This window comes from Cottoperca gobio, unplaced genomic scaffold (genome assembly GCF_900634415.1).
Source record: "Cottoperca gobio unplaced genomic scaffold, fCotGob3.1 fCotGob3_316arrow_ctg1, whole genome shotgun sequence".
Classification (NCBI taxonomy): domain Eukaryota; kingdom Metazoa; phylum Chordata; class Actinopteri; order Perciformes; family Bovichtidae; genus Cottoperca; species Cottoperca gobio.
In genome coordinates, this window is record NW_021166924.1 from 10,001 (window position 1) to 25,480 (window position 15,480).

Genomic DNA, 15,480 nt, shown 5'->3' on the forward strand with positions numbered 1-15,480 from the left:
TAAAAAATAAATAATATATATATATATATATATATATATATATATATATATAATATATATATATATACATATATAAAATAACTCTTTTGTCCCCCTGGCCATAAGACTGTACAACTCCTCTTGGTGATGGCCGGGGGTTTCAGATTCAGATTCAATTCAATTTCAAATCACAACAGCCTGTACTTTCACTTTGTACTTATAACAGTTTTATTGTATTTCTAGCATTTATCACTTTATTTTATTTTAAGTTTTATTTGAAATGTACATTTGCAATGGCGAAAGGGGTGGGGGGTAGATGGGTAATTTTTTAATTGTGTAAATGTTTTAAGCTACTGGATGCCTGAATTTCCCTCCAGATAAATAAAGTATCTATCTATCTATCTATCATCTATGAAAAATCAAATATATATAACATGCATATCTTGTAAATATTGTAAATCATCAGCTTGTAATGTGAAAAAACAGCAATATGTTGAAAATTAAATGATGCCGAATGTCTACATATTACTTAATTGGAATATGTGCAAATATCACAGGAGCAGCAACACACTGTTGGCAGCAGGTAAAGGTGCATTTAATTTAGTCACATTTACAATCCTTTAGTGAAACCAGCCCTCTTTATTCTGCATATTATTCTGTAGAGTTGAGCTGAATCATGGAGACACGTTAGACAGTGATGTATAAAAACTGACATCTCACTCTGCCGTGTTTCTCTTCACAGTTTATTAATGCAGCTCAGTTTTACATTCACTACAGGAACAACAACAACAACAACAACAACAACCACAGATGCACCGTCGCCATGGGAACACTGCCAATTCTGCACATGACCACTGCGTACACAAAGACTTCCTGTCATCCATGTTGGCTCGAGTGCATCTGTGAGGACAGAGAAACAGTTCAGCCTGCAGGACACAGCCGCCATTTTGGAGTGTTTGATAAGGACGCCATGATGACACCAGCTGTTTCTAGTCATTATGCTAAGCTAAGCTAACCAGCTGCTGGCTGCAGCCTCATATTTACTGTACAGACATGAGAGTGATAAAAATGTAAATATCCAACAATTATTTTAAGGACACAAAATGCAATTTCATCAATATGTTGTTACTATTGCATCTTGGCACCAACATGGCTCACGGTATGTGAGTTCTACAATCACTGATGCTAACACTGCCAGGATACAAAAACTGTAAAAAATACAAAATGATCATGGTATCAAATGAAGTCACTGTTAAAAATCCCTTCAGAGGTCTTACAGCAAGAAGGGGGGGGGGGGGTTGTTCCTTTACAGTCAGAGGTCATGGAAGGTGTTGTTGACCCTTTAACAGCTGAGTCAGACCATGGATGTATTATAGAGTTGAAAGTAAACTTAGTGTACACATTGGTAAACCTAGCAGGGATTGTTGGTGAGCTACCAGTCTCTTTAAACTTAAAGGTCAGTTTAAAGATAAGAATCTGTGGGACATGCAAAGGTATCCTCAAAACTTTAATCAGAAATGATTAATCACCAACATGAAGCTGCTTGTTTTACAGTTGTGGCTGAGGCCATGAAGTTAAATCTACCAAATTGCTCACTTGGTTTACCAGTTTGCAAAAACACTAACAAGTATGTGCAGCGAGCCGCACAACACAGAAGAAAACCTCAAATCTCAAAAATGTTTTGGCTAATGCGCCTTGTGAATAAATGTAAATAGAAATGAATGGCAGCCATTTTGGAGTCTAGTATCCAGTTCTCACAATACGTCCATGGTCAGAGCAGTTTTTTTATGTTTTGTGCCAATGTCAGTTTGTTTTAGATATTTCTAACATCCTGTAGGGGGCGGTATTGAAAGGATTGCTACTTGCAGGCTACTACTCGATTCATTAGCACCATTTATAGTCAGTTAATGTTTTAAAGTTCACAAAAAGTCTAATGATGTTCGTCGGAAAGAGTATTTCTGCTTTTGCATTCAGAGAAAAACTGTTTACGGTTTCAATAACTAAAATGAACATTATCAGTGAATTAAAAAATGCGTCAGCCCAGACTTAATCAGTTAATAGAAACACATTACTCTACTACAGAACAATACAGATTTATATGATTATAATGGTCCCATAGTGATACAGAGTGAGATTAAAAGTGGTACAAGAGTGGAACAATAACATTATAAAGGACCTTGCATTAGATATACATGAAATATTACGGACCTAATGGTAATATTGACCTTAATGTATGAGTAATGACTACAGTGAATTCAATTTACAATGACAAGAATGTATTTATGAAAAAGAATGGAAGAAGTATGTTGTCAATAAAACATCTGGAAACAGATGTTTCAACCATCAGCAGGTTTCAGCTTTAACGGAGAAAACAGTCATGGTCTTGTTTTAGATCCGCTGTGTCTGCAGAAGTCTGATGATGTGAACACGTCTGCACGGTTAATGGAAGAGAACTGAAGGAGCAGGAAGTATTTACTGGGATCATACTACTGCTACTGCTACTAATACTACTACTGCTGCTACTAATACTAATACTATAACTACTACTGCTACTACGTTTATCATTGCGCACTGGGAGACACAGAACATGATGAAGTGATGAGCTTTACGACACGTTGAGTACACATTTAAAGAGTACTTCAGATGACCGACTCTAAAGGCCTTTACACAGCGGGGGCATTTTAATATGCACGTAATTCTTCTTCTGAACTGTCACAGGCAGTGAATATTACACACGTTTCTCCCTGTGAATAAAGGATCAACAATCAGGTGTAAACGTTCACTAGTCGAGTAACTGAAGTTATGAGGAGGTTATGAGGATTATAAAATAACATTACACCTTCCTTCTTACCTTTCACAATAAAAGCCCTGCACATATACACTGTAACTGTTTACCAGTCAGAGCGTTTGAAACTAACAGTTAAACAGAGAACAAGCTGAATCTGTTCAAACCCCCCCCCCCCGCTATGTAAAGGACTTCAGAACCACACCAGTAACTTCCTGTACTCGTTAAAGTGCCGTGAATGTAGGATTCAGTAAATAGTTGCAGGGCTTCGTAGTATTTGTAGATTGCTGTATTACTTGTTAGTTAGGGTTCAGTGCTATTTGAAGTACTACTGTTATTGAGAGTAGTTGTGAGGTTGTAGTTAAAATAACATTATTTAGGATTTAGTATATGTTTTAGGCTTTGTATTAGTCAAAGCATTACTCTAATATGATTAAGTGCTAGTTGTAGGACAAAGTACTTTTTGTATCGCATTGCCAAGTTGTAATATTCAGTACTACTTTAAATAAGATGATTGTAGGGTTTAGTACTGGTGAGATGTACCATTGTTCAGCAGGGGGGCAGGGTTTAGTAGTATTTGTGTAGCATTGATTTATAATTGAGTACTAGTTGGCTGTTGAAGTATAATTATTGTAATAACTAGTTGTTTAGTTGCAGAGGTTAGTTGATGCACCATTATTGTAGGATTCAGCAGAGCTTAGTACTGCTATCTATCCAGTACAAGCTGCAGGGTTGTTGTGCAGTCGTAAGTACTGTTGTATGACGTAGTACTAGTTGTAGTAAAGGTGACACATCAGTATTTTGTTTGTTTGATTCTTCTTGTTTAAGATAAGGATATAATGTTGGATCGTCCACCAGGCGGCGCCACAATCTTCTGAGCAGAGCGACGAGGTATGTGGTCGTCAATCTGACTTCCTGTGTAGAAGAAGATCGGAATTATGTTTTAGTCTTTAACTGCAACTCTCAGCTGCTGCATGTATTAACTGAAATACTGTATTACTGCACGTGTGTGTGTGTGTGGGTGTCTGTGTGTCTGTGTATGTATGTCTGTGTGTGTGTGTACAAGTCTGAAGTCTGATGTGTGTATTATCTGCTGCATGCCATCTGTTCTGCTTAGATTCGGGAAATCAACCTTTTTTACTGAAAATTATCACAACACCAGAAATCAAAAACTCATACAGTATTTTCAAAATATTCAGCAAACTCCTATCTAACCAAGATAACATCGCCTAGCTACAATAGCTAATAGCAAGCTAAATATGTTAGCTAACCGCCCGTAATTATTGCCAGCGGTTATGACAAATTGCAACGGTGTTGTATCTGCAGGCGTAAGGTTACGCATGATAATAAAGGAGGGAATGATATTCAGCTCATGAGACATTTACCTCATCTTATTGTGCCAAAAAGATAAAAGAGGATTAAATATTATTCTCGAGTTCAATTAGAGTCTGAAGTCTTTTGAGGATGAGTCTTAAGTCAAGTCTCAAGTCACTGTGTGTGCAGCGGCTCCCCAAAACTACCTGCCAGCGTGAATCCTGATTGGTGGAGGTTTCGGAGGTTGGCCTGGGCTTTCGGACACGGGGTGCCCCTGGTGGTCGGAGTGGCTAGGACCGATTTAGTCATACTGATGACATCATGGATCGGACCATCGTAGTTTCCACGGGGGACACCACGAGCCTCAGCCATCTGAGACGAGGAGACAAAAGATCTGAGAAATACTGATTCCATAGGGACCGATCAGGCCAGAGTTAACCAGTAGGTCAGGTGGTTACTAGTTAACCAGTAGGTCAGATGGTTACTAGTTAACCAGTAGTTTAGGTGGTTAATAGTTAACCAGTAGGTCATGTCGTTACTAGTTAACCAGTAGGTCATGTCGTTACTAGTTAACCAGTAGGTCAGATGGTTACTAGTTGACCAGTAGGTCAGGTGGTTACTAGTTAACCAGTAGTTCAGATGGTTACTAGTTAACCAGTAGGTCAGATGGTTACTAATTAACCAGTAGTTTAGGTGGTTAATAGTTAACCAGTAGGTCAGATGGTTACTAGTTAACCAGTAGTTTAGGTGGTTAATAGTTAACCAGTAGGTCATGTCGTTACTAGTTAACCAGTAGGTCAGATGGTTACTAGTTGACCGGTAGGTCAGGTGGTTACTAGTTAACCAGTAGTTCAGATGGTTACTAGTTAACCAGTAGGTCAGATGGTTACTAGTTAACCAGTAGTTTAGGTGGTTAATAGTTAACCAGTAGGTCAGATGGTTACTAGTTAACCAGTAGTTTAGGTGGTTAATAGTTAACCAGTAGGTCATGTCGTTACTAGTTAACCAGTAGGTCAGATGGTTACTAGTTGACCGGTAGGTCAGGTGGTTACTAGTTAACCAGTAGTTCAGATGGTTACTAATTAATCAGTAGGTCAGATGGTTACAAGTAGTCCAGTTACCCTGCTGCGGGCTCTGATCCTCTTGTAGACGGCGTCGGGGAAAGCCTTCCTGGGGATGAAGCGTCCTGAACCTTCAGTCACGTTCAGTTTTCCGTCCTCCAGAACGACTCGCCCGCCGCTGATCACCACCGACGCCACGCCTCGAAGCTCTAATCCCTCTAGGATGTTTATCTCCAGAGTCTGCACAGACAGGCAGCTCGGTCAGTTTGTGTCGGAGAAATTTCAACAGTGATGGTCAGATTGATATGTTGTTACCAGGTTGTGAGTCTTTGCAGAAACAGTTCTGGTTTCTTTTGGATTCCAGATGACGATATCAGCATCCGACCCAACTGCGATCCTCCCTGAACACAGGACACTATTATTATTTATATATATATATATATATACACTATATATATATATATATATAAACTATATATATATATAAATATATATATATATATATATATATATATTAACTATATGTTAACTATATATATATATATATATATATATATATATATATATATATATATATATATATATAGGATTATATTACTATTACATATTATTATCATATATCTGAGCATCAATTACACATGTCCGAGTAACATAACTGCTGCTGGATCTTTGCATGAATATGGTATACTTCAGGTTTTACTTTATCTGTAGCTGTTTGAATCATTTTTTATCTCCTACCTTTGCGCGGGTAAATGTTGAAGAGTTTAGCAGCGTTGGTGCTCGTTACTGCGACAAACTCGTTCTCATCCATCTTTCCTGTTAACTGCAAAATAAAGATGTGGAGTTCATCATGTTTAATGCTTTTGAAGAACATTTTAGAGTTTACATACATTTATATAACTCAATAATACACTCTCTATCCTTAGAGCCTTGATTCAGATAAAAACTGTTTAACAGAAGAAGGAGAAGGAGCTTGTCGTCTGCAATGTCCTGGTCTTTAGTTGACATCTGTTTAGAAAAAAAGGTACCGTTCAGCGTGTCTTGGAAGACTTCAATGAATTTACTGTATATTATCTACATAATATTATCTATGTTTATTAAGATGAGTGATATGCCGGCTAAATAAAGAATGACATTGTGTGCTGCTAGACATTTTTGTTTCCTTTTGTCTGTTGTTCATGTGAACACAATGAATGTCTTCATGTCTTGTTGCTGGAGGGCTCACCACAGCTCTGTCCCACACCACAGACATCCTCTCCTCAATTCCGTTGGTGCCCTCTGGAATCAGTGTGAAGTCATCTTTACCGACGGCTTTCTGAGCTGTGGAGAAGCTTGCCTGAGCGCTGGACGTCACCTGGAGGTCACCACTGGGAGAAAAAGTGGAAGGTGAGGCTAGAGTCATACCAAGTATGCTAACATGAAGTTCAGGTACTAACCATGCTAACATGGAGGTCAGGCACTCACCATGCTAAAAGGGAGGTCAGCTACTAAACATGCTAACATGGATATCAGGTACTAACCATGCTAACAGGGAGGTCATCTACTAACCATGCTAACAGGGAGGTCAGGTATTGTGGAGTGGAAGGATTGGGGTTTAGAGGCGGGCTCATGACGAAGGCAGCCGCTGTGGCCCAGTCTTTGGACCAATAGTGAGAGCCGTCAGTGGCCAGGCTGGCTGTGATTGGCTCCCCGTACACCACTATACCTGAGGACAGAAAGAAGAAGACCTTATCGTAGTTAAGGTCTTTGAGAGACCCCGGGAGCTGAGTTGTTTGGGACAGTAGCCCCTGGTAGGATCTCCCAATGCAAACTGGTTCCCAGACAAAGCGATTTAAAGAACCTTAATGGAACAGCAACATAGCAGCAGCCCCTCGGCCAGAATAGGGAAAACCTGGGATGGTCTGATGGCTGGGAAGTGTGTTCAGACCAGACACAAAACAGATTTTCGCCTCGCATCACTCTCACGACTATGGCCGCTGTATTGTTTTTTTATTTTTTTTATTTTATAACTTGCGAATATTAGCCCTTAACAGGCAATGGGAGTATCTATTTGCAGTGGTTGGTGTGAATTTGCATCTTTGCATTGATGGGAAAGATCTGCTTTGCATCCCACAGTTGCAAACACCCAAAAGGTGTGTTTGCAACTGCGGGTCTTTGACCAAACAGAGTGTCAATCTTGGAGCTGCTTTGAGGTCAGAAGAACCAGTTGGTGCCCAACAAGGAGGCCATCACGCTGAAGAATCAGCAGACAGATATCAGGAGGTCAGAAGGACTGCAGCTTCAGTGGTCTTCAGATAAGACTCTCAGTCTGAAAGAGGCTTTGACCAACCTGACATGACTTAGGAGGAGAAGTGAAACATTTTGAGGATGTCCTGAACCAAGTGATTAACCCTGAGAATCTGAAACCTCTGGATGTTTTTGGACTGTCCTGGTTAACTCTTTAATGTCTTGTGGGACAGAACCTGTGGACTGGCAGACCGCGTCAGTGGTAGCCATTTTTAAATGTACAGTTTAATCTGAACCTCATGATGATGTCACCTTTCTTCCTGGCTTTGGCGATGATGTCAGCAGCAGATTTGCTCATCACCTTGGTAACGTATAGTGGACAGTTAGTCTGTTTGGCGATGGTGACAGCCCGAAACACCGCCTCCGTCTCCACCTGTAGCACAACGTGACCGTCATCAGTAATGCACACGACTACCTGACGCCACCTGGTGGAACTTTATATGATGATGTTTACAGATGTGTTACAGGTTAATTACAGGTGTAATTACAGGTGTGTTACAGGTGTTATAAGTTAATTACAGGTGTGTTGTAATTACAGGTGTGTTACAGGTGTGTGTACCTCCTCAGGGTGAGAAAAAACATGTCCTTCAGGTCCAGTGATGCCGAGACAGAGAAGCCTCTTCTGTTCCTGAAACACAAACCAGTTTAAATTCAATGCAAACATATGAAGAAAATTAACCTTCAGTTGATGCTTGTCCTCTGTGTTCCTTCATTTTACCTTACCTTACTTTAGTTTACCTTACTTTACTTTACGGATGTATTATTACCTCATCAATGATGTCTCCATTCTCAGCGTGGACCTGAGCAATGGCTCCAAGATCCCGGAGGACCCCAAATGCTTCGTAGAGCTAAAATCATGAGAACAGAAAGAGAAAACTTTGATGTGTACTTACCCTGACAAACAAACAACAACAACAGTTTAACCATAGTTCACCTGAGAGTCGGAGCTCTGGTATTTGTCTTTGTAGGCCATGAAGAACAGGAAGGAGTTCACACCTGGAACCCAAAGACTACAGTTCACACCAGGTGTAGATTTAAATTTAAGTACCTTTACTGAGGTCATTTTTGTTCATGTCACTTTATACGTCCACTCCTGTACATAATATTAAATAAAATATTAATATCAGTTTATAAATACAGTTGATTACACAAAATGAATCAGTCTGTTTTAATGTATGTATAGTAAATGTATTCTGGAACTAGCTGGAAGCTAAAGGCTCCTCCCACATCATCTCTGGTTATGTCTGGTTTTTACGCGTTGCTGCTGACTTTCACTGCATTGAGGAACATTTCAGGAGTAGATGGAGAGGGGGGTCATAAAAAACCACAGAAGAAGAGGCCGGATGTTCCTGCACAAAGACGTCTCTTATTATTTGCAGAAACATGGAGGCAGGGAGCTACCAATGTTTTTGTCATTTATTTAATATTTAATGTTTAAACGCAAACAAATCGGGATTGAAAGCTGTGACCAGTCTTGTGATTGGTTTGCCCATCTTTAGTCAGACAGACGTAACTCTTTACGCTCGTCCCTAGGATGCTACTGCTTTCATTCACACATTGCTGTACCAACATTTTCCCTGAAATGTAGTAGCGCCTTGAGATTGCTTTTAGCTTGGAAAGGCGCTTTACAAATAAAATGTATTATTATTATTATTTTATTATTATTATTATTATTATTTTTATTATGTTGTGACAAGGTATTGAGGCGGGAAAATGACATACAGCTGTTCCTGGATATCGACCCCCGCTCTCCCATGCAGGAAATGTTCCTGAACATTTATTGTCTTCAGTGGCGGTCATTAACCCGACCTCTGACCTTGGTCTTTGACGAGTGTCTCCATCTCCTCGTACAGCCCTTCATGCCAGCGAGCAATGTCCAGGTGTAGAGAGAAGTCGCAGCACGCCCTCTGCTCCGCCGTCTCCCTCCACTGATCGAACGCTGTCAGTAAACTAGTACCCGGCTCCACCAGCACGTGATCCACTGTGAACACAACATCATGTTATGACTGCTGCTCGGACTGAGGAGTTGTTAATGATCGGGCTGCACGATATACATAATATATACATATTATATACATAATATATATTATGTCTATATACATAATGTATACATAATATATATTATGTCTATATACATAATATAAACATGTTATATAAATAATATATATTATGTGCGATAAGAGTCAAATCTTGGGACATGCGATGAGGCAAATACACATTCAAACACATCCTACGACTCAGTTGCTACTTCATGCAAAAGGAAAACCTTTGGACTGATCTCCAAGAGAAGTCTGACTGATGGAAAATCATTCACTCTGAATCCCAAAACCTGCCGGCAAAAACAACGTTCTTAAAAAACCCGCCAAAATGACACCATTTATAAAAACTGATATTATCATCTGATGGTCGGACGATCCTTGAACTCATCATGTGTGACGAACATTGATGGACTACAATGTCTTTTCTTTTCTAATGTTTGCGACCGCTCAAAGCTCCTCTACATTCACTCATCACACACATTCATACACAGACAACCATACAAGGTGCTCATCAGGAGAATCAAACAATCACACACTGTTGGCCTTCGGTAGAAATCTGGGCTTCAGTATCTTGCCCAAAGACACCGCAGGGGGGATCGAACCACCGCTCTACCTGCTGTAACAGCAGACAGAATATGTGACCGGAGCAACAACCGTCCTGAAACTGTTCTGGTTTCAGAGGGTAAAGCCGGAGGGACCTGCAGGCTCTTCACGCACAGCCAAACATAATTCTTCTTCATCCATTTATCAAACAACCACAGCAGAGAAGAACGCCCAGGAGTAGAGAAAGAAACGCAGCGTCAGCAGTACAGAAATATTTCAGATGGGATGTTGACCAAAAACTGAAACTTTGTGGTTTCTCCATATCGCAAAATATGTGATAAAATAAAACGTCGGTTTTTATCTTCCATCAGTGGTTCCCAAATGGTGTGCCGTGAGACAAATACTGGTGTGCCGTGGGATTTTGAAACAATTAGACCTATGGCATTTATCTGTACACAAGGTTATGAATGATTTTTTATTTACTTCAGTGTTTCCCCTAGGTTTACTGCTCTGCGGTGTGCTGCCTGGGCTGGATGAGGTCCGTGCGTGGCGCAGGGAAGCACTGTACTTTATAGGTACTTTGTCCTACACACTTATTTCACAATATAGAAACAATAGGTATTATATGCTTTGGCCTAAATATAAATAAAACAATCATAAAAAAGAAATCTGTCAAAGCGAACCCGTTTTAGCCATTTGCACATAGTGGGAAATATTAGAGTGTGACACATCAAAGGCTCTCTGCTAGTGTGAAGGAGAATAGCTTCTTACAAGGACTAGTGTTGTAGCAGGTTTTATTATTATGCGTTTAATAGAGTGTGTTTGTAATAGGTTTTATTAGTACATAATTGTAGTATATGGTTTGTGTTTATATATATATATATATATATTTAAAATGTGTAATATTCAAATATAATCAACTTGTCAACTACTTGTATCTAACTTTGAACTTCTCAAGTGATCTTCTTTTTTTGACTAAGTATTACATTAAAAAGTCTGAGTTAGACTAGATTTTAAACAGTAATTTAAAGAAAGTGTCTGTGGAGGGAATCCAATCCTTCTCTCTGGCCCGGAGGACAGAATTTCCCCAAGACACAAGGCTAAATAAATGTTCACAGAGTGATAACACTGATACTATGTGTTATAGAGGGGATTTTGCCCGGATATGAACACAGGTGTGCCTTGAGATTTTGGCTTGGTCTTTGGTGTGCCTTGGCCACAGAAAGTTTGGGAACCACTGTTCTATCATGATGTTAGATTCTCACAGATGGTGGTGGTTCCTCCGGACACGGCGGCTCTGGTTCCCTGGTAGAGGTCGTCGGCTGGGTTCAGGCCTTTCTGAGGAGTGTGCAAGTTGGTGTTAGCGTCGACGCCTCCGGGTATCACGAGCTGACCGTACGCGTCCACCGTCCTCCCGCCGGACGGGACGATTAGATTCTCCCCGATCTGTCTGATCAGGAAGCAAGACAGGAAGTCATGTGTGTGGTCAGGACACAAAACAGGAAGTCATGTGTGTGGTCAGAATACACAATAGGAAGTCATGTGTGTGGTCAGGACAAACAACAAGAAGTCATGTGTGTGGTCAGGACAAACAGCAAGAAGTCATGTGTGTGGTCAGGACACACAACAGGAAGTCGTGTGTGGTCAGGACACACAACAGGAAGTCATGTGTGTGGTCAGGAGACACAACAGGAAGTCATGTGTGCGGTTAGGACACACATCAGGAAGTCATGTGTGCGGTTAGGACACACATCAGGAAGTAATGTGTGCGGTTAGGACACACATCAGGAAGTCATGTGTGTCGTTAGGAGACACAACAGGAAGTCATGCATGCGGTTAGGACACACATCAGGAAGTCATGTGTGTGGTCAGAAAGTAAGAAAGGAAGTCATGTGCGTGGTCAGGACACACAACAAAAAGTCGTGTCTGGTCAGGACACACAACAAGAAGTCATGTGTGTGGTCAGGAAGCAAGACAAGAAGTCATGTTTGTGGTCAGGAAGCAAGACAGGAAGTCATGTGTGCGGTTAGGTCACACATCAGGAAGTCATATGTGTGATGAGGACACACAACAGAAAGTCATGCGTGTGATCAGGAAGCAAGAGAGGAAGTCACGTGCGTGGTCAGGACACACAACGGGAAGTCATGTGCGTGGTCAGGACACACAAAAGGAGGTCATGTGTTTGGTCAGGAAGCAAGACAAGAAGTCATGTGTGTGGTCAGGAAGTCATGTGTGTGGTCAGGAAGCAAGACAGGAAGTCATGTGTGTGTTCAGGACACACAACAGGAGGTCATGTGTTTGGTCAGGAAGCAAGACAAGAAGTCATGTGTGTGGCCAGGAAGCAAGACAGGAAGTTGTGTGTGGTCAGGACAAACAGCAAGAAGTCATGTTTGTGGTCAGGACACACAACAGGAAGTCATGTGTGCGGTTAGGACACACATCGGGAAATCATGCGTGTATTCAGGACACACAACAGGAGGTCATGTGTTTGGTCAGGAAGCAAGACAAGAAGTCATGTGTGTGGTCAGGAAGTCCTGTGTGTGGTCAGGACACATAACAGGAAGTCATGTGTGTGGTCAGGAAGCAAGACAGGAAGTCATGTGTGTGGTCAGGAAGTCCTGTGGTCAGGAAGTCCTTTGTGTGGTCAGGACACACAACAGAAAGTCATGTGTGTGATCAGGAAGCAAGAGAGGAAGTCACGTGTGTGGTTACATACATCAGGAAGTCATGTGTGTGATCAGGTAGCAAGAGAGGAAGTCACGTGTGTGGTCAGGACACACAACGGGAAGTCATGTGCGTGGTCAGGACACACAACAGGAGGTCATGTGTTTGGTCAGGAAGCAAGACAAGAAGTCATGTGTGTGGTCAGGAAGTCATGTGTGTGGTCAGGAAGCAAGACAGGAAGTCATGTGTGTGTTCAGGACACACAACAGGAGGTCATGTGTTTGGTCAGGAAGCAAGACAAGAAGTCATGTGTGTGGCCAGGAAGCAAGACAGGAAGTTGTGTGTGGTCAGGACAAACAGCAAGAAGTCATGTTTGTGGTCAGGACACACAACAGGAAGTCATGTGTGCGGTTAGGACACACATCGGGAAATCATGCGTGTATTCAGGACACACAACAGGAGGTCATGTGTTTGGTCAGGAAGCAAGACAAGAAGTCATGTGTGTGGTCAGGAAGTCCTGAGTGTGGTCAGGACACATAACAGGAAGTCATGTGTGTGGTCAGGAAGCAAGACAGGAAGTCATGTGTGTGGTCAGGAAGTCCTGTGGTCAGGAAGTCATGTGTGTGATCAGGACACACAACAGGAAGTCAGAAACATGTGTGTGCGGTCAAGTGAACAATAATTAATAATTCATATTATAAATGTAAATAAATGTACTTAATGGTCCCGTCCTCGACGTAGACGTCAGCGTAGAACGACTGGTCATCATTGACGATCTTTCCTCCTTTGATGATCAGACGATCGCCCTGGAGACAGACAGAGAGGCTGCTGGGTAAAACAGTTTGAATATTAAAAGCTTTAAACAGCCGATATTAAACCACAGCATCACAGGGTCCCAGCTTTTTATTAAATCCAATAAAAATGACATGTTCTAACAAATCACCGAAACTTTGGAGTTCTTGTGTAAAGCCACAAAACAGGAAGTGGCTGTATCTTCACTCAATGTTCTCCGATCTGCACCAAACCTGACATTAATAAGAATCCAATTATATTCACTTTTTATAAACTCCTCAACCACTTTGTACTTATATTAGTTTTTATTTAATTTAATTATCATTTAATTGACACTTTACTACATATCTTCTTTTGCTGTAACAATGTAAATTTCCCCATTGTGGGACTAATTAAGGAATTCTGATTCTGATTGGTGCAGCTATGCCCCACCCATACACAAGCCCCGCCCCCTTTCACACCTGGGATTAAACTCACAACCTTGTGTTTTATTTGGAACCCTGACCACCAGTTACACTCTTAATGTCTCCCATGGGAGAAGATTGTCTTCTGGGATCAAGACCAGACATAACAATAAAAAACACAATACATAAGAACACATAAACAGACCTAATCCTAAATTATTTATCTCATTACCTCGAAATAACAAATTATTCATTAATTTTCTCGGTCTCTTGAATGAATTATTATCTGAAGAAAGTTTTGTTAACATTTGTTATTTGGAGATAATTAAATAAACAGGTCGTGAAGCGGTTATCGTGGGGAAATGGAGGAAATAAAATGTGTGAACCATTGCGTGCATAAAACATAAAGAAGTATTATTCATCGTCTCATATAAAATAATGTATTCAAAGAATATCTCAGCTTCACTTCACCGCCTCTTTACGATCAGACAAGACCGGGCCGAGCGGCTCTGCAGCGGCTGCAGGCAGCAGCAGGCGGCCGGTGATTGACAGGCAGAGCTGCAGTATCACCGGCCGCATTGTGCCTGTTATCCCGGGTAACCCAGCTCGGCTCGGCCCGGTTAAACCTACCGCAGGTCTTGAGCTGCTCTTCTTGTTCTGAAACGACATCCTGATCGGCTGATTGATCCGCTCTCTCTTATACACAGGCTCAAACACAAGCACACACACAGTCTGCTATTGTTGCTGCCGTCAGCTCTGACGTCACACCTTGCAGTATAGAGTTTCAAAATAAAATCCTCTACACTAACACTGTATGTGCTTTGTTCTGATTGAAGTCAACATGCACAAACTGTTAAGCACCTTATGTTCCAACTTTGTACTAAAATAAATTAAGTAGTTTAAGAGGTATAATCAGGAAAATTCTTAAAATACTAAAAGTATTGAAACATATTATTTAAATCTGGTGCCTCAACGGAACATTTAATGTTTCCACATTGTTGTCTGTTTATATATATATATATATATATATATATATATATATATATATATATATATATATATATATATATATATATACATATATATATACATATATATATACACATATATATACATGTGTATATATACATATATTTATTATACGTTTATTTTTACTTTATGGGTTAGGGTTATTGGCAATGCACTTGTGACTTTAAAGCATCACATTGATAGAACTGAATGGCATACAATTGCTTATATGCCATTTTTTAGACAGAACTTTTCATCTCTCTCTCTCTCTCTCTTTTTATTTTTAACTAAACTTTGAAGTTTATAATCGGAAAACACAATTTTTTCACCACTAAATCTGAATTTATGATACTTACAAATATTTCAATTCTTGTTTTTAAATTAGCTAAATATCAAGGACTCAATCACCAACTGCTTTAGTATTATAAGTCTTGTTAACCTCTCTCTTGCTGTAGTTTTCCTGGGCATGTCCGGATGGAAACACCACTGTCTGCCCTCCTCCTCCTCCTCCATCATGGCCGTCGGTTCGGGTTCGAGCAGCTCGGCCTCGCTGCGTCTGCGGACTGAACGACTCAAAGTTTAGGGTTTTGTTTTCGAAAGCTCCC

General features: G+C 40.6%; 1 protein-coding gene across 1 annotated transcript; it reads right to left on the reverse strand.

The window, feature by feature from the left end:
- Nucleotides 1-706: 706 nt before the first annotated feature.
- On the reverse strand, nucleotides 707-14,632 carry dpysl4 (dihydropyrimidinase like 4). The gene is made up of 15 exons (XM_029427393.1): nucleotides 14,498-14,632; nucleotides 13,389-13,477; nucleotides 11,273-11,457; nucleotides 9,242-9,406; nucleotides 8,360-8,421; nucleotides 8,193-8,273; nucleotides 7,985-8,053; nucleotides 7,678-7,798; nucleotides 6,688-6,844; nucleotides 6,365-6,506; nucleotides 5,878-5,962; nucleotides 5,455-5,540; nucleotides 5,200-5,379; nucleotides 4,285-4,450; nucleotides 707-3,679 (listed from the first exon to the last, which is right to left on the reverse strand). Exons 1-15 carry the CDS (start codon nucleotides 14,534-14,536, stop codon nucleotides 3,588-3,590), a joined length of 1,719 nt encoding a protein of 572 aa, XP_029283253.1. The 5' UTR covers nucleotides 14,537-14,632; the 3' UTR covers nucleotides 707-3,587.
- Between the last annotated feature and the right edge of the window lie 848 nt (nucleotides 14,633-15,480).

Excerpts from the sequence above, each read along its gene's own strand:
- dpysl4 (XM_029427393.1), bottom strand. The coding sequence starts at position 14,536 with ATGTCGTTTCAGAACAAGAAGAGCAGCTCAAGACCTGCG. Across the intron at positions 11,458-13,388 it reads GTCGAGGACGGGACCATTAA|ACAGATCGGGGAGAATCTAA; the intron begins GTACATTTATTT and ends CTTCCTGATCAG. Across the intron at positions 5,963-6,364 it reads TGGTGTGGGACAGAGCTGTG|TTAACAGGAAAGATGGATGA; the intron begins GTGAGCCCTCCA and ends TTTATTTTGCAG.